The 20001-nt window shown below is 38.8% G+C and overlaps 1 protein-coding gene across 2 annotated transcripts; it reads left to right on the top strand.

Moving 5' to 3' along the window:
- Positions 1-1073: 1073 nt before the first annotated feature.
- HACD1 (3-hydroxyacyl-CoA dehydratase 1) lies at positions 1074-18920 on the top strand. 2 transcript variants are annotated; one of them, XM_062633697.1, is made up of 7 exons: positions 1074-1416; positions 5206-5323; positions 6547-6565; positions 6652-6734; positions 9420-9541; positions 11852-12030; positions 13422-18920. In XM_062633697.1, the coding sequence occupies exons 1-7, from the start codon at positions 1289-1291 to the stop codon at positions 13502-13504; spliced, it is 732 nt and encodes a 243-aa protein (XP_062489681.1). In that variant the 5' UTR covers positions 1074-1288; the 3' UTR covers positions 13505-18920. The 2 variants fall into 2 exon arrangements, with proteins under 2 accessions (XP_062489681.1, XP_062489679.1); XM_062633695.1 differs by having other exon boundaries at positions 1075-1416; positions 6646-6734.
- Positions 18921-20001: the final 1081 nt, after the last annotated feature.

Genomic DNA, 20001 nt, shown 5'->3' on the forward strand with positions numbered 1-20001 from the left:
AGCATCTGTGTATATATAATATTGGTACTTTGTGTAATTTTACTAGCATATACATGGTGCTGTTTTGCCAACTACTCATTTTGCTGTTGCCAGTGGGTGTGTATTTTGAGGATGACAGCTGAACATCTGCTTGTGTGCTCTGGTGAGGAGAGGGGGAGAGACCAAGTTTTTGTATGGCACATCTACTGTCTTTTAGCTTTGCCCATAAACCAAGACCATCTCGGTGTTTTTAACACCGAGATGACCTACTCCACTCTAAAGTAGGTAGATTTTGACTCTTGAAATCTTTTAGGACTGAAAAAGTAGCACTTCAAAGACATATCCTGACCCATTTTTGGAATTCATCTGTTTGTATATGTTGGTGTTTGAGGTGTTTGGGCTGAGTGGTCATGGTCACCATGCTTAGCTGTGGAAATGGGGAGCCCGAGGATACATGTACGCTGCCCAAAGTAGTGAACAGCATCCCAAGGCTACCGCAGTCAGAGCCAGATGTCAGGATGGTGGATGCAGCCTGCACCTTTGAAGAGCCACATCACAACAGTGTAGCTCAGGCTTAGGCTGCCAATCCTTTCATAGCCGGTCCCAGTAATGCTCCCTGTGCATGTGCACGGGCAGCAGGCTTAAGAGACAACATGCATATTCAAATGTTATCCTTCAGTCCGCCAGCTGGGATCTCTTCGGGACCTAGGAAGACATTTCCCCCCATCTCGGGGTGGGCCTTAGTCCTCCGTGCTAACTGACCGTGTTATTTTAGGGGACCTAACAGACTGGAAGGTGTCCTGTCCTCGAGGTCGCCCTGGCAGGTAACTGTTGGCCCTCTGTCCCTGCAGGTGGGGGCTTGGACATATCCCTACCACTCGGTCTCCAGCCATACTCCCGTATGTTCAACCTCAGACGCACATGTCTGTGTTTCCAAGAGCTGCGGTATTTTCTGTGTCTTTCCTGACCGTGGGCTACACCTGCCGCGTTTACCTGTTGGTCACCAGCAAGGCAGGAAACGCGGCACCAACCCACAAGGCGCTTCCTCGATTCATCAACAACACCGTGACTCCTGGGGATCCCGTGTGAGGGCCGGGGCCAGGGCCCTGCCCGCCGTGGAGCCCCTGCGGGGAGGAGAAGGGAGGAGCGCTGCGCCATGTGAGCGGCTGGCGGCAGGCAGCGGCCCCCGAGGAAGACAGATGGGGTGAGGGACAGCGCGAAGTCCGGCTGTCAGCGCGGCCTCAGCCCCGCCGCGGAGGGAGCCCCTCCTCCCCGCGGGTGTGCGCCTTGCTGCCTGGACGGCGAGACCATGGCGTCCAGCGAGGAGGACGGAGGCGGTAACGGCGCGGTGGAGGAGAAGGAGAGCGGCAAGAGGAGGAGGCTGGGAGCTCTGGCCACGGCCTGGCTCATCTTCTACAACATCGCCATGACCGCGGGGTAAGCGGCCGCGAGGACGCCGGGGCCGGCAGCTCGGCGCCTCAGTGGCAGCTCGAGGCGGCGGGAGCCGGGTGCGCGGGGGGCTGAGGCGAGGTGGGGTCCAGGGCAGCCCCGGCGGGCCCAGCCGGGCCGGGGGCGCGGGGGAGCCTCGGGGAGCGGGGCTAGCCCTCGCCTGTCGGGCATTGCCTAATACGGTGCAGCGCTGCCAGCCGCCAGCGCGTCACCCCGAGCCCGCCACAGAGGTTAAGTATAGCCGGGACTGGAATGCCGGGCGGGGGAGCTGCGCGGGCCGCGTCCCACGGCACCGCCGCCCGCTTCCGGGCCGGCCCCCGCGCTTCGCCGGGAGCGGGGACGCCAAAGTGCCCCTCGGTGTCCCGGAGGGTCCGGGCGCGGAGGAGCGCTGGGGCTGTGCCGGGCTGATCCGGGTGGGCTGATCCGAGTGTGAGCTCACGCCCCGGGCTGCCGTGCGGGGCGACTCCTTCAGGTCCGTGAGTCCTGGGTCAGGGAGGGCAGAGTCCGCACCGGCTCCTTGCGGGGCAGATGTTCCGCCGCCGGGCAAACAGGGATGGGCAGCGGGGAGAGGTGTACAGCCCCGGGGCTCGCCTTAGCTTGTGCTGCTTGCAGCCGTGCTCTGCTGTGGGGAAAGTGAGTACTGACTGGTAAGAGCACTCAGGTTTATGCTGTTTGTGCTTGAAGCACATATTTTCACTTGAAAATTTGTCCGGGTCACGATCTCTTGAGGGGGGAAAAAACCCCAAGCTACTGATTTCCACACGCATAAAAGAAAACTAAGAACAAACAGTTTTATAACTTGCAGGGTGACATTCATCACAAGAACATTTTTACCTTAGTTACCAGTGGGTGAACTCTGCCCTTTGAATCTCGTAGAGCAAAACTGATACGCTGCAGTTGAAGCAAGAGTTGAAGCATTAATGCAGAAAGCCAGGAATACAATCGTAATCTGCTCACTAGCATCTGTGTGTCTTGAGCATGTACTCAAGTCCGTTCGTACACTGCAGCAGCGCCTGACTTTTGAAAAGTGCATTTACCCAATTCTTTTTCTAGCTGGCACGTTAATGTTACCTCATTGAATTCCCAGCCTCGTGTTCCATGTGTGAATTTGCTAATTAACGCTGACTCTTGCCACTGACTTTTATATATCTGTAGAAGATTATCGAACCATATTTGTTTTGACCTTAGGTGCTGGTTCAGAATCTCCCACTTCGTCTCTCCCATCTTCCAGTAATATCAAAAGGGATTAAGACATGCACAATTACGTATTTTATGTGGAAACAGAGAAATAAGAGATAAAAACAAATTCTTATCATCTTTTATGGATACAATTTAGAAGAAAAATAAACATTTGAAATAGAGCAATATTTGGCAGGGGCACTGCATGGGATAAATAAGTAATAAGCACAGTGTTTGTCCAGAGAGTGTAATGCAGCAAAGCATTTCTAGAATCTTAACAAACTAATATACAACTGCACGTTAACAATGACTCTAATAAAAACTGTGGCTTATCTTTCTTTCTAACAAAGGTTTAAGGGATGAAAAGGACAGATCAGTAGCAGTGACAGATCAGTACCCAATTTTACTGAAAGTCCCAAACAGAAATGCTGCGTTCATTATGGGAAGTGTTTTCCATTTCCCAGTGATGTGCTCTGAGTACAAGAGCTTTCCTGAGACCCAAAGTCAAAGACACTGGCAAATAAATAAATCAATTAACAGAAATCCATGTCCAAATAAAAATTTATTTAAGAAAAACGTATTTGCAGTCTTAGCTTCTGAGTGTAGTCCAAGATTACTTCTGTTTGCTACCCTTTTGCTACAGAATGAGATGCAGAAAATGCCTTGTTAGGTTAGATGTATTATGACTTCCTGGGCTGGGGCTGGGACAAGAGCTGTTGCTGACACCATTCATACTGCCAGCTGCATGTAAACTCAGTGTCACCTTCCTCTTGTCAAGCACTTCACTAGAAAACATGGCAGCTTTATTGTGACGGACTAACACTGGTATTCCAATAATTCCTTGTTTCCACAGTAGTGGGTTGCAAACTCATATTAATGCACTCAGATTTAAAATCTGTTATAAAATCTTGGTAACACTTGTGGGGGCAAATTTTGGAGCTCGGGCAGATCAGATTCATGGGCTTATAGTAGAAAGGATCAGGGAGAGGAATGGTTCCTTCCACGTGGGGAAGCCTGACTTAACTCTATGTGAGTTTGAAATGCTGTCATGAAGTGCTAGAATGGACCATGCCAAGTGACAGCGTAGCAGAGGCCACCGTGCGTAAGCATTAAGGGGCTGATACTGAAGCACATGCCATCTGAGGTGAACAGAGGGCTGTCACGATCCATGCGACTCTCATGCCGTTACAGCATAGCAGGTCTGACTGCAGATCAGTATTTCCTTGTGCCCTGTTTCTGGTACTAGCTTAATACTTTATGATTAGAGAAGGGTATGAGAACAGGAGATGTGTTAAATATTTATCCAAATGTTTATATAAACAGTTATCTGAACATTTATGTGCTCTCTCAATCTGTCTCTGAGTATTTCTCAGCATCCTTGCTGTAGCTTTGTGTAGAGTGAAAGCAATGAGTAACGGCTCGTAATATCATCAGACAAGAAGTTAAGATAGAGTTATTTTAATTTTTGTATCTTTAACTCTTTAACTCTTAAAATAGCCATCCATAGCTGCGGATATGCCTGTAACTGTATATTTAAGAATTTTTTGTACTTTCTTTGTCTGTGTGCATCGAAACCTGAAATTTCAAGGCATCTAGCTAGCATGATGTTTGTAAGAATGTGCTATAGCTCTGCATTGAGGATGGAATCTATAGTGTGCCATTTTGAAAATCTTAATTATATGAACATGAGTTAATTATGTGGAAGGAATTGCATATGCCTCAGGTTATTGGTCTGGGTCTGTCTGGGGTGGGTGGTGGGGATCAACTCACCACAGTTTAGAAGGCTGGTGTTTTTTTTGGTCTCAGTTTTTATCTGAGATTTCAATGTAAGTTTTCTACTAAATTCCATTTGATCAAAATATACTGTTAATTTCTTTCTTTCACATTGGAAAGGCTATCAGTTGGTGTCATTGATTAGTTTTCTTCCAAAAAAAATAATTTGCAAGCACCACAAATGTGCTAGTTAAAGCCAGGAGCACAGAGCGCTCATCTTTCAGCACTTTGGAGTCTGGTTTTCAAAGATGAGTTCTCAACACTTTTGAAAACTGAATCATAATGTTAACTTTAGTTGTACAGTCACAAACAGAAGTATTCAGATCACTAGTAGTTCTGACAATTGTGAGTTGGGGTGTCATGAAAAATGTTAAAATGGTGTGTGTAGGTTCCAGTTTGTACAGTTTCCTTGTATGTACCTATGACCCGTAACAGTAGATTCAGCGCCGTGTTCGTCGCATATTTTCCAATAACTAATTTACAGTAGAAATGAATGAGGATTTAATAGTAAAAATATGTAGTCACTGCTAGTGAAAACTCTGATGGATCCATGGTTTTTGGGGGATTCTCATCATCATTTCAAGTTAATCCTCTGAAGGTAAACAAGTCATTCTCTGTCCTTCTCCAGTTAAAGAGATGAGTGTAATGTTTACGTAACATTATATAATATTTATGTCTAAAGATATTTTTAATGAACTTCTAAGAACGTTGACAAGCAAAGAACCAAAGATATTATGTGAAGAAAATATTCTACTAAATTATTTATGCTGGATGGATATTTTTAGAATTCTAATTTGAAATGTATCCATTCTCTTTCTTTTGTAGGTGGCTGGTATTAGGTATTGCCATGGTGCGGTTTTATATACAGAAAGGAACACATAGAGGCTTATTCAGAAGTGTTCAAAAGACACTTAAATTTTTCCAGACATTTGCTTTGCTTGAGGTAAATCTTAAACATAAGTTTGCTTTACTGGATACTGCATATCATAAGCAAAACACATTTTTAACCTGGATTTAATATCAAAATATTATATTAGTACTTAAAGTCTGTTTAGATTTATTATTTAATGAAGGTTGGGGGGGGGGGGCAAGGTAAATTGAAACAAATGGGCACATTTTTTCAAATTGAATTATAATATTTCTTTAAAACAAATACTGCCTGGGAACTGCTTTGGTTTGAGAGTCTTTAACTCAAAAGGCAAAATCTCTGAAGGCATTCCAGTCAGCAGATCAACCTTCTTGTGTAGTAGATAGCTCGTGTCCACCTCCATTCCTTATACTGGACTCATTATCCTTATGTGCCTTTCCTGCTTCTGCTTGTTTCCAGACTTGATCATGTATAATCCATTCCAACAGGGTCTGTGCAGTTGTGCAAAGTATTCTTTAAATAATATGACTTTTGCTAACAATGCTCTAGTGGTCTCAGTTTATGGTATGTCTGTGAATGAAACTGTTGGGTGTATTGAGCGCTTACAGTTCTTTCCCAGGCACAACAAAGAGTGCCTATCTGAGTTTTAACATTTTTTCCTCAATCTGTCTACAACATGTACTGTGTTCAAGCATAAATGTTAAAATCACGTGGCCAGCTCTATATAGGCTGTTATACTGTTAAACTTTCATAGCAAGTAATTCTACTCAAATCTGTCAAAATAATGAAAAGCACTCTACTTGCTAATCATTACTGACAATACAATAAAAATACAATACAATATAAAGAAAATACAATAAATCCGAAGCTTCATTGCTGCCATTGGAAAAATTATAATAACGTTATTAATCTGTAATACACAGCATTTTAAAATTGCTATGCTTTCAGCATCCCTTATGTGACTCCCTCCACATTGTCCTGTAAAATTATTCTTTGAATAAGATAATGGAAGGGAAGCTTACTAGTTCAAAAAGTAAATGCTTTGTAAGTATTAAAGTATGTAATATATACAGCTAATTAGGAAAATCTCTTTTATGTGTTTGCACACAGATACTGAGCCCGTCACAGCACTGGTTGCCAGGGCTCTGATGTGTATTTCTTTTAAAGATTGCTAGTTGAAAACAATAAAAAACAGTTCTTAAGAATTAAACCTAGGTTTATATTAACATCAAAAGACCATGTTTATAGTGTAGATAGTGACATACTGTACATCAGTAACCTCTTATTTTTATTTACAGGTAGTCCACTGTGCAGTTGGTGAGTTCTTTGTTTAGTTTCTCTTGGAACTACTTAAAATGTGAATTTTGGAGCAGAGATAACATGTTTCTCTTTTTAAGGAATAGTTCGCACGTCTGTGCTTGTGACTGGGGTCCAAGTGAGTTCAAGAATCTTCATGGTGTGGTTCATTGCACACAGTATAAAACAGGTATGTGCTTGAGCAAGTCATGTTTTGATTGGTTTTAAGAAGAAGCTATTAATACAGTTCTCATTTCATAAGGAAGGCCAATTTAAAAGTTAATTACATTCCTACAGAGAATACTTACATACTTGAGTCTGATTTTGGAAGTTGGGGTTACAGGATTTTATGTGCTTCTACCCAAGAGACTGAGCCTGGGTCTCAGCTGTGAGTCAGCACTGTCTTCACCATTGTGCTGGCTGTGGTCTACCTAAGCGAGATCAATGACTACTATGACTATTTACCAAAAAAATCTATCACATTGTAAACAGTTCCCTTTCAAAAACTTTAATTAGCACTTACTGAGTTAATCTAAATAAAAACATGCCTTAAATTAAATTTTCCTGGATAAATGTGGTTGGAATTTTGCGGTATATTTTAGGAACCTTCTCAAGATTTTAACGTTATGATTATATTAACATTTGATGGCATGCATACTGCATTTTTTTTCATTAAAGTTATATCAGGCTGTCCAGCATGCCACAGTGACACTTAAGGTCTTGTATAAATAAATTATGATAGTTTATTTGCTTGGCTGTAGGTGATTATTGTAAGTCTCGTGATTCATTAGCAGAATAAAACAAGCAGACTGCTTACAGCTAGTAGATAGGACATCAGTTCAGTTTATGAAGTCTGCTTTCTGTGAAAGGCATGTAAGAACTAAGTGATGGATTTTGAATCTGTGCTCCTTAATTTCCTTGAAATTAAAAAGCTGAGCCATTAAACTGTCTCACCAGCAGATGGCATATGCCCTTCTGTTGATGGAATATTATAGCATCTGCCTCAGTTGTCAAATCCCTTTGTTTCAGTTCAGAGAAGACTTGTTTTCTGCACTTCATCTTTTCCTTTACTGTTGCTTTTCTTAACAAGGAATAGGCTTTTCATGTTTTGTTTTTTTTTAAGCTAAGTATTTTCATTTTTTGCATAAAGGAAAATGTCTCAAAGATTAACAAGTTTTTTATATTGAATGTTTACATGAATGCTGAAATATAGCACTGCATTTTGCCATTTTGTTATTATCGACAGTGGATTAAATCTTCAGCAGCATATCCAGTCATTTCATTTGTTTCCTCTGTCTTCAGTACAGTAGGTGAATCTGTGTCCAAGAAAAAATACATCTGAATATATGTCTGATTGTATTTCATGAATTTATTGCTTAGCAGGCATGAATGTTCAGGGTCACCTTAGGTGCTGAGAGGCATGTTAGTGATAATAGCCAGACCCAGATCTCTCTACTTGGCTGGAGCTTTGCAAGGCAACAGATAGGAATTCTCTGCATACTTATTTAAAGCTCTTCTGCTTGGATTTAGCACTGTGACATGAATCCAAGTTTGGGTTATCAATGTTTGTCTCTAATCGCATGATGTTAAGAACAACCTAATTCTGTCTTTACCTTTTCTTTTTTGTTTGGACATCTTTGCACTTCAGTGTTGCTGTTTGAGAGTTTGGTGGTATTTTTATACCACTGTCTCTTTTGTAATGTTGGCAAGATCCTTTCACTAAAAGTGAACCTTCTTTGACTCACACATTGAGGGTGCGATTTTATGAGCTGATGAGCATTTATAGTTCTTCTTGACTTTTGACAGAGTTGTGGATTTTCAGCATTTTTGAGATGTATTTTATGCATCTTTGTCACCGTGTTGCATTTTATTTAAAACAATAATTACCCTTTTTTGAAATCTTAACAAAGCTTGTATTACTTTATTTTATTTCACAGACATCCCTGGAGCTTTTCAGCCTTCAGGCATGGAAGTGTATTACAAAATTCCTCCCCTTTTAAAGAAAAGAAAATTACTTGCGTGTAATTCTTCTTCTCAGAAGGTAGTGTTTGTAATAGATCCCCATGTGCCTTCTTCATATTTGGGAACTTCTGTTTATTTATTCCTTAGAGTGAAAAAGAGCCAATGTTTTGAAACAGCAGAAGGATGTGCTACCTACCGATGAGGCAGTTTAATGACTCAGAACATAATCTTAAATGGAATTGTTGAGTGAGTTTACCCAAAGCTCCTGATGTACCAACTAATCTTCATTTAGTGATCTGTGTTCAAGCTCCTTAACTATCTTACAGCTCCCTGAAGTCTGCCAAATTCCATCTCCTGTGGCCAAGTTCCAGTTAGTAGATTATACTGAGCGGTTCCTTTTGTCTAAATTTTCCTGGAGACATGCATTATCTGGTGGGGAAGAAGAAAGATAAAAAGTAAGAGAAACTCCAGGAGACAGAGTAGTGAAAGGCAGAATGGGTGAAAACTGACTGTGAAAGGAGCATATCTTCTGTAGCATTGTTTTCTTTTTTGTGGTTTTGAGGAGTACGAAAACAATCAAATCAACCAGAAATAAAAAGAGAGAGACAGATAGCATAGTGAAAATGAAGGTAGAAAATAAAGAGGAGGAGTATGCATAATTACAGAAGTACGTATTTTGATATTTGCATAATGGATAAAGATTGCTCAGTTTGTGAAATGCTTGTATATTAGTAAATATATATGCTAAAGAACGGTACATGATAATGGTTTCAGCATATCACTATATGCCAAAATATTCTTTCTTTACAAGATATTAGTTCTGTTCCATGTATCTTAAACAGAAGTCTGTTACAGTTTGCACAGAAAAGAAGCTTAAGGATGAAGGAAGTGTTGGTTCTTTATACTTCTGCAGATCCAGAATGAGGAGAGCGTTATTCTTTTTCTGGTCGTATGGACTGTGACAGAGATTACTCGATATTCCTTCTACACATTCAACCTGCTCAACCATTTGCCATACTTCATTAAATGGGCCAGGTGGAGATGTCTTGCACTTCAGTTTCCTGTGGTTCTGTGCATGTTAGTTTCACGCATGCTGAGCTAATACACGGCAGAGCAGATGTTTGAGCTTTGGTTATGTGTCAGCAGAGTGAAGTTGGTTGCTTTCTGTACTTGGGATTGTTGTTACTTGGTTTAAAATGTTAATATTTTAGCTGAAATTTCGGGGTGTGATTTGTTCTTTGCTTTCTGTGTCTCATGGTCTGAACTCTGTTTTCATTTACTTCTTTTTTTTTCTTCTATCTTTGGAGCTATCTTTTAATTTACATTATGACTCCTTAAGATGCTTTTGAATACAATACCCCAGATTAAGTACCTGTACAGTCTTCGTGGATTTCAGATCTTTGAAAATGTGGGAGTTATTGTCACTCAATATGTATGCGTATTATTACTGTATGAAAAGTTCTGCTTTATCAGAGCTTTTTTCTAGTATCCATGTAATGAAGCTAAATACTGATTTAGTTCGGCCCGCATAGAAAGTGTGTTCCATATCAAAACTGCTTTGATGTTGAAGCATACTTATGGTTGGTCACTAGATCACATGTATTACAGAGACTGCATGTTTATCAGGAGACTTAACTGGAAGAGTAGTAGTATCTGTAGTCATTACTTGAAAAATATCTGTAAGACAGACAGACTTACACTGTTACAAGGAAAATCTCTAACCTACATTCAGCATGATTGGTTCTTATTTAAAAGAGTGTTTGTCTATTTTCCTTTATTTTTATTTTCTAGATAATGCAGTTCTAATGCTTCTAATGCACTTCTTCGATATGTCTGATATTTATGTCCATTCCTATAATACATTGTCTTTTTTTGCTAATAGGCTTCGCTATGTTTAAGCACTAAATGGTAAACTTAAAAATAATCAGGTCTGGTTTCATTAATATTTTATTATGTAGGCTTCAGAAACGAGATATGCATTCAGAAAGTACTACATTGACAGATACACTGTTTGCCCTCAAGTCAATATGTCTTTGAGTGACAGATTTTTTTGCTTCCTTATAATGGACAATAGGGAAAATTGACATTATCCTGGCGAGAAATGTGGTGAAATATCCTATATACAAAACATTTGAGAGTGTATTATCTTTTCATAGAGTCCAAAATATCCCATCGAGATTTATAGATAATCAAACTGCACAACTGGGTATAAAGTCAGTACTCCAAGGGAGCTGGATATTTCTGATCTTTAGCTTATAATTGTGAAAGATATCTGTTGTTAACGGAATAAGTATGCTCTAAATTTTTGTTTGGAATGTTCACTTTGGGGTTGTTGGGTTGTTTGTTTTTTTTCACTGCATAAAGACAAACTGTGTGTAGGTCATGCCACCGGTTCTTTTTTATACCTCCCCTGTCTGTTTTCTGACCTGTGAGTCCTCTAAGCCCATTTGCTCCTAGAAGGTTTCATGTCTGGTTGCGGCTGTCTGGATCGAGTACACAACTGTACCTTTCTCTCTGTGTGACAGCTCTCATTGCTGTTCTCTGCATGAATTTGAGAGCTGTTCCTTAAGAGAAACTCCATCTCCATGGTACACTATGCCTAAGGACAGCATAAACCCCATTGGTTATGGTTTTCATTTTATCACCACCTATGTGGCCTATGGCATTCAAACCACATTTTCTTTATACTGAAAACCTTCAACTTTCATTTGAGTATCTTTTTCCCATTTTAAAATGGATCTGATAAGTTTCTGGCACTCTCATTTTCTTTTGTTTTTTTTTTGTGTGTTTTTTTCCATTTCCATTAGTGGTAAATAAGAGTAGTATTTGGATTTCCCATGTGTCAGTGGGTAAAACAGGCTTCTAATGTTTCTCAACATTTTCATTATCTTCAAAGAGATAACAATACATAGACCCAGTGTGTGTGTACTGTGACAAAGATATATAAGATCATCTGAATTTGGAATCCGGTCCTGGTCAGAATCCTGTCAGTGACAACAGCAGCAAGACCAGAATATTTTTTAAAAGGACATTATTGCAGACTACACATTTGTGGACTCTTTACTTTTTGATATTAGACATACAAATGTTCTGATACTTCACTGTTTTTAAATAAAAGAACTGAGGAATGCATTCTCTGTAAACCTAAGTGGTGCTATCCAGAGTAACTGAAACTGGTATTCTGTGCCAAGTCAGGATGTGCACCTTGACTTTGGTGCAGGATCTACTGTAATACATTGCTGTGCCACTAATAATAGCTAGAGGAAATTTTAAATTCATGGGGTGTTTCTCACAAGTTGTTTTTTGTTTCTGGGTTGTTTTTTTTTTGTTTTGTTTTTAATGCAGATACAACTTTTTTATCGTTTTGTATCCTGCTGGAGTTGCAGGTGAACTGCTAACCATATATGCTGCTTTACCCTATGTGAAGAAAACAGGAATGTTTTCACTGAGACTTCCCAACAAATACAATGTCTCTTTTGACTACTATTACTTCCTTATTGTTGTCATGTTCTCCTATGTGCCATGTAAGTATTACTTGACTATAGTAATGCTAACAACATAATAATCAATTATCATCAATTCTGGAAACAGTTCCTGTAGTTAAAGTTGCTGAGCACTGCCTACTATAAAAGCCTGCTTTCTGTTGTTCCAAGCTTTGCTGTGCTTTAACTGGGTAGACTAAGATTTTCTGTCCTGTTACCTTCCTCAGAACATAAACTACCTTAAAAAAATCAGTGAAAATACTGAAAACATTCCTAAGACTTGGACAAAGTAAAAAAACTGTTTGCTTACACACAGAAATGCCCATACCTGTGTTGCTGAGAATTTCTAGTGCCTCTGACACTTTGAAGCGATGGCTTAAAAGCTGTGCAAGTTGTGCCAAAGATTTGCCTTGTTTTTATTGCCATTAATATCCATTTACTTGTCACCTCTGAAAATCACCATTTGGGAATGCTTGGGAAAAACCTGAATCAATATTCTCCAAGATTTCGTTTACACAGAAATGCACCCCCCAAACCTCTTTGAACATATTTCAGTCCCTGTTTTAATCAGATTGTCCTTGTACTTCTGGATGCCAGAAGTCACAGATCCATCGGCTATAATCAGAGCTAAGATTAGAGAGGCTATGTCTTTCACCTCCAGTGTTATTTCCACTGGTACCTAAGCAGTATTGACAAGGAGAAAGCAACCTGATTCAAATATAGCACCATGAACAGGGCTAGACCAAACTGGGAAAACAGAATATTTTAGATAATCTAGACAGCGAAGCTAGAAAGAAGATGAGAGATTAGGGAGAGGCATTAAGAAGCAGGAAGATTGAAGTTTCAAGGGTCTGTGATCTGCATCCATAAAAGGTATTAATTTAAGAAGTTGACCTTGAATGTAGACTTTCACAGTATGCACTCACACTGATTTTTTCGTCACAAGAAATCATAAAGGCCATTGGGAGAGATTTATGTGAGTAAAAGATGTCCTAAGCTATCATAACATACAGTTTTGCAATTGTGTATATAACTGCATGCTTCAGGAATAAATCTAATTTTTTGTTCATTAAATATAAGGATCAAATCTATCAGCAGGACAGTAATGTAATAGATTATAGAGGGCCTGGAGGCTTCTAATGTTTCTCAACATTTTCAGACTTCACAAATAGAGTAAATCTGTATCCTCCTTAGTCTTGATGAAAATAATGCTTATCTTAGCACATATTTGAAGACTTCAGGCGTTGCCAGAAAGTGGTTAAGTCCTGTTTATACAAAGAAAATGTTGGAGGGAAGTTCCTTGAACATGGGGTGTACATTCTGCAGTGTGCCATAATTTTTCCCCAGTTCTTCATTATGCAAACTTTTATTTTTCTGTTATTTGAGCTGTGATTTTTGTAATCTCATTTTTTTTCTTTTATGCTTTGATCAAGTGTTTCCACAACTCTACTTCCACATGCTGCGGCAAAGAAGAAGGGTGCTTCATGGAGAAGTGATTGTGGAAAAGGACGATTGAATCAAGCCGTGTAACTATGGTGCTTTTAATGGAAAAAAAGAAAAGAGGGTAAAAAACCAAAACTTCCTGGGATTTTTCTGAGTCCAAGTTTTAAAACATGGAGCAAGAATAAACAACTGTGCATCAAATAGCATGGACTGTATTACTTTTACAGTTAATACATCTTCAGACATTTTCATCCTTGGTTTCACTTTGATTTTTAATTGTTCATTTCTTCAGACAAATTATTTTCTTGTTTTCAATAGGTTGACAAATAGCTTTAAGAATTGGAATGGTGGGCTGCTGTGCTTTTTGTTCTGAAAGTTCTGTTATGACCTGTAGTCATCATGAAAAACAAGAGAGTTGATAAGTTATACTGAAAGTCAGTCTTCTGGAAAACAGAACATCAATTAGGTAATGATTTTTTTCACAGACTGAGTGGCTTAAATGGTATTTAAGCTTTATATTAAATACCTTTCCAATTATAAGTATTGTTAGCATATTGTTCAACATTCTTTTGATTACAGGATCACACTATAGAACTCTAGAATGACTTTTCAAAGGAGATGAATTCTCGATTGTCAGTGCAAATTTAGATCTGTCTGTATTTTCACTTGTAATAGTAAAGATATGTAGAATAACAGATACAATATTAACTGGTTAAAAGTTTGTGCTGAGGAGCAGATTTGATATGCCTACCTTTCTCTGATCAGCGACTGGAATGGGATTTGTTTGCAGAGGAAAACTGATTGTCAGTATGTTTTCTGTTCTACATTTAATTCTGTATGCAGAAAAAATACAGTCTTGCATTTAGAAACTATAACTATAGTGTGATATTTAAATTCTTATAAATGGCTAAGTGGGATAAAATATATTTGAAATAGCATCTTAAAATATCAGTTGTGCTTTAACTCATCCCATTGTGCAATTTTAATTGCTCCCTTCCCATTAATTGTTTATACTGTGTTGACCTAATTCTATTTAATGCCTTCAATAATCTGCAAGAGGGATCTACAGTATATTAATAAAAGTTGCAGATGATATTACACTGTATGACACCTGAGTGGGAGAAGTTCGATGAACTGGACTCAGCCTGAGAGATTCAAATAAAATGTAATGTGTTTGAGGAAACTTGGATACTTAATGAGAGAGAGAGAGAGAGAGAAGATTTAAATGTAATCATGTAGTAAGAAGCCTTGATAATGTCAGCAACAAAGTTGCTTCTGGCATCGCTAATATCAAAAGAAGAGTATATATGCAGAAGAGCTGCATCAGGCGTCTGTTAATCAGAACACTCCTTGTGATTGCCAAGGTCATTTCTGGAGCATGGTATTACATTTGGGTATGTCAAGGATGAGGAACTGAATCAGTCTTCTGAAAAGTCAGAGAACAGTAATAAAATTAGTTGAAGTGAGAAAAGTCAGAAAGATTGAACCTTGAGAATGTATAATTTTTTGTTATATGACAAATATATGTAAAGGAAGAGGCTTTCTAAGTGTGAAGGTGTAACTAGAACTGATTATATAAATTTGAAACAAGGTAAATAGCCAGTGAATATCAGGAGAAAGATCCTGCCAGTGAGCAACGAGCTGGGTTATGGAATGACACAGTAGAGCTTATCAATGCATACAGTTTCTTGGAAGGTTTTAAGTTAGATGTGATGCAGTAGTGGAAAGTAATCTTCCTTTGGCAAGAGTTTGAACTACATACTTGAATAGGCAGTTTCCATTTCTAGCTTCAATGATTCTGTGATAATACTGCTTTTTTGAAAATTGTAGATTTAACTTTTCCTGGTGTATGAGGTAACTTGATGAAAAAGCAAGGATTTAGTACATCCCTAGCTTTCAAATTCCATTTTGTGCCTTAAATTTGTGGTATTTATGCATGTCTTCACTATGTGTAAATTAGTTTTCTTTTAAATGACAGGTTCGTACTGGACTTGAGACAGAATAGTTGTATTTCTTACAATTTTAAAAGGTGTAATCTTTGTATTTTTAAGATTAAATTTCACGCAAGGTGCTATCATTTAACTTATTACTTCTCTGTTTTATATGCAGCTAAAATGATTAAGAGTTTGAAGTATAAACTGCAACACTGTATCACAAAATAGTTGTTACACATGTTCATGCTAGCAGCATATTTGTCCAGAGTTCTTAGAGTACTGTTTTACAAACTTCACTTGCTGTTTTTTTTCCATGAGGAACATCGTGGCAGTTTTTAGAAATATTTCTCAGCAAGTGGAATAGTGTGATGAAGTACGAATACCTAATATTAGATTAAGTTCTGTGTCTCCTTTCTAACTGTCAGGGCAGCTCACTGAAGACCATAGCTATCAATTAATTGAAAATGCTTTGGATACTTTAAGGATGTGATTTTGAAATCCTTGACTGGATGAGTGTATCCCACAGATACTATTCCTGTAATAAAAGGAATACCTGTGCTATAACACTCTATTATGGTGGGTTTTTTTTTTCATTGTGGCCTTAGGATATTGTCATTTTTCAGTCAAGGAGCTGTTTTTGTATCCTTTTGCACCCATCACATGAAAAAACCACAGCACTGTTTGCTAAAATCTTGGGTTTGCACTTTCATAAAGCAACAGTGTAAAAGGTAGTGATACAATTTTGAAAGTGATTTACAGCAACAGAAAAATCTTGCTAAATGATAAATGAATATAAATAAAGCTAAAAATTACTTACAGTACTGCATTCAGCATTTCATAGACCAGAGAGGTTGCCATGTAGATTACCTTACATGGCATGTACTTAGAAACAAAACAAAACAACACATTCTTTTCTTCCTCTTCTTTTTTTGATTAAAGCCTTTTGAAGCCTCAGTGTGCACCTTATCTTTCAATATCTTCTCATATATAGTCTGAATTGCAGGTAAAATCCTTTTACTGTTGACTTCAGATGGGCCAGGGTTTTATGATAGGTAGCTTAAATAAACTTCAATATAACATCATGAAACATTTAATCAGCTTGTTAAATGGACATAAAAAGTATGATTTTCATATGGTGCTCTCTTTCCAACTTCTTTTTGACACCTGTCTTTTTTAGTCTTCCTCTCTGCAATATTTCTAGTTTTCTAAAGCATTAAAATCCTCCTGCTTATGAAAGATTAGGAATGTATTCAGATATCAGCATCTTTAATGTTTTGAGGTAGTCTTTAACAAATTGTTCGTATAAAGGTGCTTTCTTACTTGTGCTAGATATGCCTTCTGGAATGGATTAATACAGAAGCTTTTTTTAATAATAGTACATAGGAATAGGATTTTGGAAGGAGATTCCTATTCATCAGGTGACATATCCCAGTAGTGGTAATAACATACACACACCATCCTTTTTATAAAGCCCAGCTGGAAGCAGTTGGATTTCTTGTGGTTCCCCCCCAACACTTACATGATCTTCCCACCATGAAAGGCTGTCCTGGGACAGATTGGGTGAATCACCTTGTTTCACAGCATTGCCCAGGATGTCTAGAGGCCACATGGCCTCCCAGCATGGACAGTGCAGAGGAATATGATGCTGAGAAATTGTATCTTCCACATTAGCTGCCAAGAGGATCACTGAGGCCATTGTGAACAGTAGCTGTGAACATCATTACTCTCACCTCTCACTACGCAGAATGTGAGAAGGGAAGAAGCTCAGTGTGCTTTTATACCTTTTGCCTAGGGAACTCATGAGATCAGCTGGGAGAATCTCTGTGCACGCAGGGTGTGTTGCAGAAAAGTCTTTTCTGCTCGCTCAGCTCTCTCATTACTATCTGTCTGTAAGCCTGTATTTTTTGAAATACTGGTATGCCAAGATAGCTGTGCCACACTGCTCTCAATTGTATAGTTCAAAAATAACAACCTGGGAGAAATGGTGCAGTGTGCTGCTTCTGATTCCTATTGAACGTAACGTTTAGCTAGGTTCATGTTAATGGACAGGTTGCAATGGCTAGTTACAGGGAGGTCTGTGGAGACCTTTTCTGTGACCAGAGGGAATCTACCTTTTCTTATCCAGAAAGAAATATGTGCATTTCAAATCTAGGTCTAGCTACTGCTCTGACTGTGGAAATTGCAGTCTTCACAGCAACTTACTTTAGTGCATATTTGCATATTTATATTATTGCTAAATAAACTCGAAAACAAATTACAGTCATTACAGTAAGTTATAATTTAAGGTAGTTGCTACACTAACAGTTTTTGTGAATTCAGCTCTTACTTAATCTGCCTTAAAGGAATAAAAAAAAAAAAGGAAGTTAATACAAATGAGTGTTCTGCAACTAGGCAGGAGGGCTTCATAAATCAGAATTTTCAGGCAGGCAGACTGGCTGCAGTTGTTTATAAAGGATTGGTTAAATGTGGTTTTGAACAAAAAGGTTGAAAGCTTTTCTGAAAATTAAATTTCATTTCATTATGTGTATTTTACAATGTGCTCAGAGATACTGTATTATTTATTACCAGTTTACAATTTGAATTCATGCTGAACATACACTTTTTATAGATGATTAACTGTAGCCCATTAAAATGTTTCATTCTGTGTTTGTTACAATGACGATTTAAGAAACAAACACCTAATGTTTCTGCAGAGCTCTCTGTTCTCTTACTCAAGTGAGTTGAAGTACTGCTGGTGCCTATGAAGCTCTGCAAGTCTGTTAAACTGGCAGATTTATATTTTCCAAGGATAGAGCCTTACACTTGCTTTCATGATGGCACACCTAAACAGTGAGTGATGCTCTGGTTCAGTATCTGGTACCACTTGTCCCTGATGCCATTCCAGGGCTCTCGAGTGCCTTCAGTAAGACTGAAGGCTTTACAGAGGTCAGTAAGTGATTCATCCTTAGGATTTACCAGATTTGGAAGACCTGTCTTGTGAACTCTTAGCCCACAGAAGTGAGTAAGTCTGACAAATGGACTTAAGGCTATAGCAAGACAAACTGTGGCAAAACTGGCTAGAGTTGGGTAACTCTAGCCCTCTCATAGGAGCTAGCTGTCAAGTTCAGGCCTGCAACTGGTAGTGGCTTTTGTGTTGTAAAATGGACAATACTTTCTGTGCCATGTTGTGTCAGCTGAAACATGTCGTCTTTTTATTCACAGCTCTCTTGCTGCTTTGTTCAGTCTTGAATGTATCTTATGTCCTTTAAGTTGATGGCTTTGTAAAAGTGTAAGTACAGAAATATTCATCGAAGCATATCATGTATAGAATTGTACTTAAAGATTCTTGGTCATGTAAATGCGCCGCCACTGCTCATTGTTGTCATTTTTTCTGAGATGCGTTGTCGATAGCAGTTTACACAGACAGGAAAGCAACACAATATGATAATTTTAATAACTTATTTATTTGCAAATATTGTAAGATTTGTTGGGTTACAGATTCAGATATTTGTTTTAGAGATTGTTAATAATGTAGCACTGTAGAAATTCATCAATTAAAAGATATATTCTAAACTATGTTCTATTTGATTTTGATTTTTATTTGTTTTGTAGTGTGTAGACATCAGTACATACAAATGTTCACCATTTTATACCAAACTGGTTTTACAAATACTATACTTTTTTATCTGGAATTATTTCAAATATTAATCTTGAGGTCCCGTGTATCATATTTACTATCAGCCAGTCTTCCATTTTATATTTCTTTAAATATATTCCATTAAAAAGCGGTAGGTTTGTGTAGTAATACCGGTTTATCAAACCAGAGGGAAAAATACAGGGCATCAAAGAGAATGCGTAACATCTGTCAGCATGTATGAAGAGAATTGCGTTACAGTGGTCCTGAAATAGGTATTACAGTAGTGGATATTTCTGTGTTTTGGAGCAGGACTTTTTTTGGTATTAACCTTTTGAGGAGGTGTGGAGGCAGTAAACATCCTCTGGCTGTCCTCTGCTACATGACTACAAGACTTAACAATGACATTGCAGGGATGAGGATTTTGTTGCCATGACAGTGTGATATAGCAATATGTGAACACTCACACCTACTTCTTTTGAATTAGGAATCAAGTGGTTGTACCCCCAAGGAGCTTGACTGCCTACAAAGGCTAAATCCTGTTAGTCAGATGCACTATAACAGAGTCAGTCGTAGATCTCCTAATCTGAACGTCACAGAAGTGGTCTTCTGATCTAAATTTACAGGATGGGATTTATTTGCCTTGGTCCTTGCCAGCTTCACACCAGTCAGGTTTCTACAGAAGATGGTGGAAGAATATCCACTGATCTCAGCAGGAGTATGATGGGACATAGACATTCACGTACTCTCTTCTGTGTAAATCTGGATTTACCAGGAAAAGAGTAAACTCTAGCACTGTGGGAGAGAGCACATACTTGTTGTGCATTAGCTGCTGCATGGTAGCACCCAACAGGGCTCCCTGTGGAACATGCCAAAAGTCTACGAAATCTCCAGCATTACACTAATATTGCATTGTACTAATCTGAATTCAGCAGAGTCACAGAAACTCCCTTGACATATCTGCAGGAGTATCTTTTATTTCTGAAATTAACCTAGGCCCAATGACACATCCCATTAAAAATA

The sequence above is a fragment of the Pezoporus occidentalis genome, unplaced genomic scaffold (genome assembly GCF_034315485.1).
Source record: "Pezoporus occidentalis ecotype Australia unplaced genomic scaffold, CSIRO_AGI_Poc_V1 ctg40, whole genome shotgun sequence".
Classification (NCBI taxonomy): Eukaryota; Metazoa; Chordata; class Aves; order Psittaciformes; family Psittacidae; genus Pezoporus; species Pezoporus occidentalis.